Source organism: Mastomys coucha, unplaced genomic scaffold, assembly GCF_008632895.1.
Source record: "Mastomys coucha isolate ucsf_1 unplaced genomic scaffold, UCSF_Mcou_1 pScaffold6, whole genome shotgun sequence".
Lineage (NCBI taxonomy): Eukaryota > Metazoa > Chordata > Mammalia > Rodentia > Muridae > Mastomys > Mastomys coucha.
In genome coordinates, this window is record NW_022196912.1 from 117,173,897 (window position 1) to 117,182,656 (window position 8,760).

Genomic DNA, 8,760 nt, shown 5'->3' on the forward strand with positions numbered 1-8,760 from the left:
CAGCTCTTTTCTTATTATTTTGACTTCTATAGCAAGAGTGAGGAAGAGGGTCGTCATGAAGAGTGGAAGACAACCCAGGTATCAATGTGACCCGTGAGCATAGACCCCCAGCTAGTGATGAGGCTCTGGTTTCCATGGCGATGGAACCAGTAGAAGAAACCAACTTCCTCTCTCCTGGTCCATGAAGGACACACCCTCAGGGGTCTTTCAGAGCCCAACAAAGGTGACACATTTCAGAGCCCAACAAAGTCTGCATGTCCTGTACCCACCCACCACCCACCCCCACACACCTAACCCTTATTCTTGCCAGGAGCAGAGCTGAGAACCTCAAGTCCCGAGCATCTGAAGCACAGGGCATCACAGGGCAGAAATTCCATATACAATGTTTATTGTAATCGACAAAGTACTCCGGCTGGGGGTCCCCCTCCCAGCCTGAAAGCTCAGAGTCCAGTGAGGGATTCCTAGGTGAACTCACACCTAGAAGTTCTCTAGCTTAAGGCCAGGAGTCCTGCCTGGGCCGCCTTGCCCAGACCAGCTCTTCCCTGGCTCCAGGTTAAAGGTCTCCGGCTATGGTTAGAAGCAGAGCGGCTCTGATCCACTGAACAGTTTGAAAGCAGAGGTTCCACATCCACTCCACGTATTTGGCTCTAGCAGAGACTCAGCAAGATCACCCTTGAGGGTCCTGGATGCAGGCCACCTGGGGTGTCATGAAAACAGTCCGAAGGCCACGTCTCTTCTCCAGGCTGGCTACTGGGTATTCTCATACTTCAGGTATCTGATTAGCCTGCCGGGGAGTGGCAGTGTGTCCAGGAGTTTTATGCGGTACTTTCCTATGGCCTTCCGAACCCGCAGCCTGCAGAGGTGAGCCAGAGGTCTCGGAGGTTCTAGGAAGAAGAGAAATGGGAGACTCATACTTATCATAGAGGTGCTTGCTGCTCAGTCCCCGAAACTGGGACTGGCAGAGTGCCTAATTACACCTTCAACCTGCATAGATTTGCACAGCCCAAGGAGATCGGGGTAAATGCCACACCTACTTCCCAGGCCCCTGCTGTCACTGGGGAGCCAGATGAAGTGAGCAGAGCCTGGCAGCAGGTCTGGAGAACTCCCTGAAGGCTGTAGACTGCTACTTGCTTACTCCCAGGCACCCTTAAAATAACTTGTGCTATGGTGTTTGCTCAGTCAGGAGGTGGAGTAAACAGAGGCATAAGGGGGCATTTGGTAATAGGGTACTTTATTTTGGCACAGGCAATTTATTCTGCCATTCATTTATGCATCAATCCATCCATCCATCTATTCAACAAGCACATGCTGGACCACAGATGCAGAGGTGCCTTCTGGAGGATGTAGAGAGGAGCCATGAGGGATGTTCCTGGTGAGGGGCGGAAGCCAGTGCATTCCCAGTGAGGAAGATGTCAAGCGCCTGCCTAGTTTAAGAGGCCATGGCAAGGAAGTGAGAGAAAGGAGAATGGAGAGTAGAGGAGACCACACCCCAATAGCACATCCACAGGAGAGCAGAGGAGGTGGCACCCCAATAGCACATCCACAACTCTGGTGTTTCTGACCAACACCTGGTGCGCCTGCCACTCAGGCAGGGGGCCTGAGCTTCACTCCAGGATGGTCTTTTATTGAGGGGAGGGAAGCGCTGGTGTGTAGCACAAGACACAGAGAGCCTTGGAACTGGCTAGTCTGCTTTCTCCCCAGAATAATAATGTCATCTTCAGAGCACCTAGTACAGGATGATGGCCAGTGAAAGGTGGTTTTAAAACAGTGGGCTCTCAGCCTGTGGGCCATTTGATTCATAACAGTAGCAAAACCAAAGCTATAAAGTAGCAATAAAAATAATGTTATGGTTGGAAGGTCACCACAACATGAGGAACTGTACTAAAGGGTCGCACCATTAGGAAGCCTGAGAACCTTGGCTTTAAAGAGATCAATGTAGGTTTCAGAATGGTGTATCATCTGTTCACAAGTACTTCCTACAGATCTCTGTCCTTGGGATGGGGGTCTAGTTGTGAGAGATGACCCCTTTCTAAGGAAAGCAGGAGCAAACACAGAACTGGTGGGGCCCATATCTGGGCGTGGACCGCTCCACCCTCTAGTGGTCAGGGACCATGGTAGCAGCAGCCAATGAATGATCTTAGTGAAGGCGATAGCAGTGCCTGAGTGGTGGTACATAGATGATAACTGCCCCCTGCTGCTGCCCACTGACTGTCACAGGCATCAGCTGAGAATTGTTCATCCAGATCTGTGCCAAGGGAAGATCGCGTAGTAGCTAGGGCTCAAGGGAGCAGTTGGGATCAGGAAGAATTGTGTACATCCGAGTCGAGATTGTACAGGGACAAGGATGGAAGCAGCCTTGGTGGCATGGGAATAACTCACTGCAGGCCAGTCTTTGTGTTACCTGCCTGACAGACAAACGACTAGGGTCTAGCCTGCTAAGCCCAAGCTAGCCAGACTTCACCGTCTGAGTGCTGGAAGGGTCTGGGCGATGAGCCTGCCTTCTTTCTCTGTTCAGGGGTGACAGGCCATCGTCACAGGCAAGGCGAGTGTCCCTACAAATGCTTCCCAGGGCTTGGGCTGCTCCAGAAGACCTGCCAAATCTGGTGGGGATGCAGACTCCAGATCTGCATGGCACTGTGGAGTCAGGAGCTGTCCTCTGGGTGAGATCTGGGTGCTTCATGAACACTCTTCAGCCACAAATACCCTAGATCACCATCCACTCCTCCGCCTGCTGTTCCTGGCTATGCGACTTTGGCCCAGATGACATGATCTCTCAGAGGCCCCATGGCTACCATCCTAGGGGAAGGAGCAACCCATCGTGAGAATACTGCACGGAGCAGGGCCAGGCACAGCCTGGGCTGGTATATGGGTCACACTGCCTGAGGCCTGGGTCTCTGTGGGGCAGAAGATATGCTGGTAGCAGCAGCCACGGCCCTACCTGCCTTCTCCTTGATGACAGCCCAGTCCTCAAAGCTGTCGATGTGCTCCTTCAGCCGGGAGCACAGCTGCACATTGCCGACATAGTCCAGAAGGACATCGATGATGGGTCCCGCCCAGCGGCTCACTTCTGGGGCCGACAGGAACTCACAGAACTGGAATAGGAGCACACCACTCTTTCAGGCGAGGTCAGAGAGGTGTGGGACAGGTGTCTTAAAAACCCCTCCCCTCAGCACGAGCCCCTCTGGGCACTGGCATCTACTATCTGACATGCCAGACAAGTTGGGCTGGCCCCATCACTTCTCTGAGCCTCGATTTCCTTGTCTATAAACTGGGCCTATGGTGTCCACTCCAAGGAGATTTTTAGGAACATCAACTGCTTTGTATGCAGTAGACAAGCCATGCATGTTGGTTGCTAGCCACAAAAATGACCTTTATCAGCAAAGTGTTTCTAGTTACTAGCTTCATTTACATTTTAAATGCTGACTTTTGGGGGGGGGTTCCATGACAGGGTTTCTCTGTGTAGCCCTGGCTGTCATAGAACTCACTCTGTAGACCGTTCTGGCCTTGAACTCAGAAACCTGCCTGCCTCTGCCTCCCAAGTGCTGGGATTAAAGGCATGCGCCATGACTGCCCGGCGATTTTTTTTTTTTAAACTGAGGATGAACTATGGCATCGTTCACTGTTCTGGGACTGATCCAAACCCTAGTCCTTTTTATACTTTATTTTATATTTAAATTATATCTATACATATTGTGATGAGTTGTGGGTGCCCCCACAGGCCAAGGGCAGGGGATTACTTTAGAGCTGTAGTCACAGGAAGTTAGGAGCCAACCTTGGTGTTGCTGAGAACCCCAAACCAGTTCTTTGTGAGAACAATACATGTTCTTCACTGCTGAGCTATCTCTTCAGGCTCTTTTGTTTTTTTTAATTTTGAGACAGGTTCTCAGTTGTTAAAGATGTCCTTTAACTTACTCCGTAGCCTGGGCTAGCCTCAAACTTGCAACCCTTTTGCCTCAATCTCTCGGGTACTAGGGTTACAACAGGCCTACATCGCCTGCCTGGTTGTCCTTCGTCCTAGGAACCTCTCCAGCCTGTTCTGCTGTCCCCTTCCTGTTCACGGAAGATCTGACACGGGCGACTGGCCCTGAAGTTTTGCAGAGTTCCCACCTCTCCAGCCAATCCCTTACCCCATCGTGGGCCCCAAATCAAAATGAGGACTACATCATTGGCAGGAGCCATGGAGTCTGCCATTGATGAAGGTGCTAGCCATGGGTTCATTTTCCACCAGCCAACATGCCCTAGGCCATAACCACTCTCCCAACTTGCTTCCAATGTATGGTTATCACCCAACCTTACCTTCCCTGAAACCCTCCTGTACCCTCCCTCCATGCACCTGCACCACGCTGGGTGCCTTGTCGTCCACAGGCGCGTCGTGGAAGCGGCCGGGTCGCGGGGCGGGTGGGTGCGGCCCGTTGCCATACAGGCAGGAGAAGCAGGGCTCGCCATCGCAGCCGAGGTCCATGAGGAACTTGAGTAAAGACAGGCATTTCATGGCAAACATGATGGTGGCCGGGAAGGCGGTGGGGTGAGTGGCGATGTAGGCGTCGATGTTGGCGCCGTGGTCCAACAGCAGCTGCATGGTGCGCAGGCAGCCATGGCGGATGGCCACGAGCAGGGGGCTGATGACGTCGCGGTTGGGGTCGGCTCCCGCCAGCAGCAACAGCTCGGTGGCGTACACGTTGTTGTTGACCACAGCGAAGTAGAGCGCGGAACTGCGGCGATCTTCGTAGAGGCGCGAGCGCTCGGGAGCCAGAGGCGCGTTCACGTCGAAGCGCGCGGCCAGCAGCGCCTCCAGCACCGAGTCGTGGTTGCGCTCGGCCGCCAGGTGCAGCGGGCTGATGCCGCTACGGCGCACGCGCGTGCGGCTGGTCACAGGCAACAGCATCTGCACAATTCTGTGGGAGGACGAGCATGAGCAACGTCAGGAGACTGGGCGTACGGGTACGACACGGCCAGCAGAGGGCGCGCAGGGACCTGTCGTGCTTAGCAGGAAAAAAGGTTAGAACTGGCCGGTGAGATCTGAAAAACCTCCACCAGGTGGGCTGTGGCTCCAAGCATCTCGCATGGACCCACCCCAGAGTAAATAAAGGATGCTTGGAGATAGAGAGATGGCTCAGGGGTCAAGAGCTCCGGATGATCTTCCAGAGAACCCAGTCAGATTCCCAGCACCTAGGGAGGCTCACATCCGCCAGAATTTGTAACTCAGGTTCCAGAGGATCTGAACCCCTCTTCTGGCAACCACCAGCACCAAGCATACCGGTCGTGCATGGGCATGCATGCAGACAAAATACTGATCTACTAATAAGAAAGGCTTCCGCTCTCAGTAATCTGCAGGAAGTGGCAGGAAGCCCCTCACACTCAGTGAAGGTCCACTCTGCTCTGCAGGAGGTAGCAGAAAGAGTTGGATGCTGAAATCTGGTACCAAACCTTGCCCTGTTAGGGAAGAAAATACTGGGCATTTGGTTTTGTCGTTATGAGAGCCCATCAAGCAAGTCCTGTTGCCCCTACTCTGCACGTGAGAACAACTGAGACTTTGGAAAGGTTAAGGGACTTGCTGGAAGGGGCACTCTGGGGTTGAATTGTCTCTCCTCCCTAGCTTGCTGCTCTGGCATCTGGTGGAAGCTCGAGGCATGGTGAGGGGAGGACAGAGGAAATATCTCAACCACTCCTCTTGTCCATTCATCTACTGTGCCTATTTGGTTCCTTCTCTCCTCTCCTACAAGATGCAGTTTTTTCCCCTGAGTGTATAAAGCTGGGTTCTCCGGCCCCTCTGCCCAGTTTTGATATGGAGGGCTCAGCCAGCCACTGGAGCTCCCATGGCCCCAGCTCCTGACTGTGGGACTGGGCGCTGATCTCAGCACTTCACCTATTAACCTTCATAGTTCTCTGAGTGACTCTGAGATTGCATTCGCATTACAGATGAGGAAGCCCAGGAGAGGTGCATGACTCCCCAGGGATACACGGCCAGGAGGTGGGAACACCGAGACTTGAGTTCACATGGTCCGATCCCTTTGGCCACACTCTTAATTACTCTCCTACTTCTACTGTGGCAATCAGGGTGACAGCTGATGGGTCATGGTGTTTTGTAATTTTCACAGCGTGTCAACTTGCCTGGCCCATTTTGCCCTCACTGTAGCCCCATGGCACACCCAGAGCACATTGTGTCCATCTTTTTAATAGACGTGGCTCAGAAAACCAGTGACAAATCAGAGGTCATAGAATAGCTCCAGGGGTTTGACCCCAGGGCCCCTCTTCTCAGCTCTTGACCCCAGGACTCCTCATCTTGGCTCTCGTCCCCTGGATCCCTGCTGCCTTCCAGAACAAGCGCTCAGCTCACACTGTTGATTTCAGGCCCTCATCCATCCAAGCCCTGCTGACAGGTGACCTCACAGCCTCCTATGGAGCTCTAAGGAGGAGGCCATGTCAAGGAAGGAGGAGGGGAAGCAGGTGCCACCAGCAGCCCAGTTCCCATGTCTCTTGATTCCTGGCATTCTTCTTGCCTCTGACTTCCTGGAACCGGGATGCCAGCGACCTCCTGCTGGAGTCTCCGGGGACAGCACTATTGCATTCAGCGACACCGAGTTTGGCCAAGATCTGCCTCTGAAACCTCAAAAGGAAATTCACACACCCAGGGGAGCTAATTGCCTCCTAATTTCTATTTGTGTAGGCTCCAGGGGCTTGACCTCCTCTTCAGAGGTGCTGGTCAAAGGCAGGGCTGGGGCCCCTGGACCACTGCCATGACCAACAAATGCAGGGTAACATCCGTGACACACTCAAGCACGAGAAAGAACGCGGACAGGGGTGGGCTGGGCGGCTGGCCCATGGGCTGGGATCTCTGCAGGCCCCAGCTGGTCTCCAGTGATTCCTTGGCCAGGCCATGGAAAGGGACAGAAATGTGGGAATTTGACAGTCTCTGCCCTAAGTACCAGAAGCATAAAGTCAAGTGACTTAGTGAGTCATTGGGTCATTGCATACTTCTTCTCTAGGATTTAGCCATCAAAGGTCAGTGTGCTGTGCTGTCTGTCTCTAACAGACATAGGGACAGTGCTGCCATTTTATAGAGGGTGAAACAGAGACCTAGGGGTGGAGCAGAGAAGCAACCGGCTCTGAATAAAGGCAGGCAGCATGCCAGGGCAGAGTGGAGGCACTGGGTACCCAGGGCCAGGCCTTTTCAAGGTGCCACATCTCCTTTTAATTCTTTTTTCTTTTATCTGTTTTTGAGACATAATCTCTTGTAGTCCAGGATGGCCTCAGACTCATACAGGGGCATGGATGACCTGGAACTTCTGGTCTTCCTGCCTCTACCTCCCGAGTGCTGACATTACAGGTATATGCCATTGTACCTGGCTTAGGTCTCTCACTTCTAACCATGGACAGTGCCCCAGTGGACAACCTACTATGTAGATGACTCTTTCCTCGCAGACCATTTTGTGGGACAAGAAGTAAAGAGGTGACTCCAAGAACTAGGTTAGAATGAGCTGACTTCCCGACCCAGCCCGGGATGGTTCCTGGGAGACCCTGGGCAGTATCTGGGAAGGCATCACAGACTGTCTGGCAGCCTCTGACTTGGAACATCACTCCAGGTTCCTTCAGGCTTGAAAACCCGTTCTCCTGGCCCTTGACCTGGGATGCCAGTGAAGACTCTAGTTACTCAAGCATACGGTCATGCCATGCTGCCTGACTTAATCCAGCCCAGGAGCAAGTGAGTAGGCAGGTGTTCAAGCTAGCTGTCATTAGTATGGGGGGATAGGGGATCCTGGGGGACAGTATAGGCAATGATGAAGCATCAGATCTCAGGATCACCTGGACCCAGTGACAGTGGCCTAATGCTGGGCCATCTTGGGTGTGCCACTAACCTCTCTCACACACATATCAGATTGCACTCAAGTATACTAATGTCAGTGACTCAGTCACCAAGCACTGACTGTGTATCAGGTGTCCTTTAAAGTGCTCTTCACAGTCACCCCTTTAATTCAGAAGTTACTCCCCCCAAAAAACCTGAGCCTTTTTGCCTCATGTATTCTTCATACATCCCAGCGAGGGGGGTCTTGCACCCACAAGGCAAAGCAGAACCTTGATATCTTTTTTGCCAAGTCTGGTTTCGGGGCTAACACCTCCAACTTTTGTTGGATCGGCACACAGTAGGCTGTTAGAAAGCAGTTAGAAGTCCACGTCCTGAGCAGTGACAGCAGGCCCTGCCCTGCTGCACCAGGCTATAGGAGACCTTAGTCAAGAGGTCATGGTGACCAAGAGAGAGGTGCTAAGTTCCTGGAACTCACTCAGGCACCGTGTGGAAATGCTGGCACCCCGCCCCAGGCCAGCCAGTGCCATTATCTAAGGTGGGGCCTGAATCAGGATTATACAGTCAAGGTCAGGAACCCCTGCCTTCAAGGGTCCTTGGCCAAATTCTTGTCCAGTTCACAGGGTCTTTGGAAATCTACCTGTTCTGCTATACAGCCCTGGAAATGGATGACAGAAAATGTGCCTAAGGGATGGGGACTCTGGGTTCCTCTTTCAGCCATGCCCCAACACACCCCACCCAGTGTGCTGAAGAGCAGGCACATCTGGAAATGGCCTCAGGCTCCAGGCATTGTCCTCTAGGCCCTGGGTAGGCAGAGTGTTTTGGCAGGTGGCTGAATGCCTATGGAATGTCACATCAAATCCCTGCTCAGCCTGTGGGAGGCCAGCATGGGGAGGACCTCTAATGCCACATGCCCAGGGTGTGAGCAAAGAGCAGTGGCCCAGCCAGGTGGCAGGGGC

The 8,760-nt window shown here is 53.1% G+C and overlaps 1 protein-coding gene across 4 annotated transcripts in view; it reads right to left on the bottom strand.

Annotated features, from left to right (window-relative positions):
* Positions 1–371: 371 nt before the first annotated feature.
* Positions 372–8,760, bottom strand: part of Asb2 (ankyrin repeat and SOCS box containing 2) — a 46,154-nt gene continuing 37,765 nt past the window's right edge. For 3 of the 4 annotated variants that reach the window (XM_031357550.1, XM_031357549.1, XM_031357553.1), the window contains 3 exons: positions 4,334–4,895; positions 2,939–3,092; positions 372–884 (listed from right to left, as the gene is read on the bottom strand). In XM_031357550.1, coding sequence (XP_031213410.1) covers positions 748–884; positions 2,939–3,092; positions 4,334–4,895 — 853 coding nt within the window. In that variant the 3' untranslated portion in view covers positions 372–747. The remainder of the gene's footprint in view (positions 885–2,938; positions 3,093–4,333; positions 4,896–8,760) is intronic. The other variant, XM_031357552.1, reaches the window with a different exon arrangement.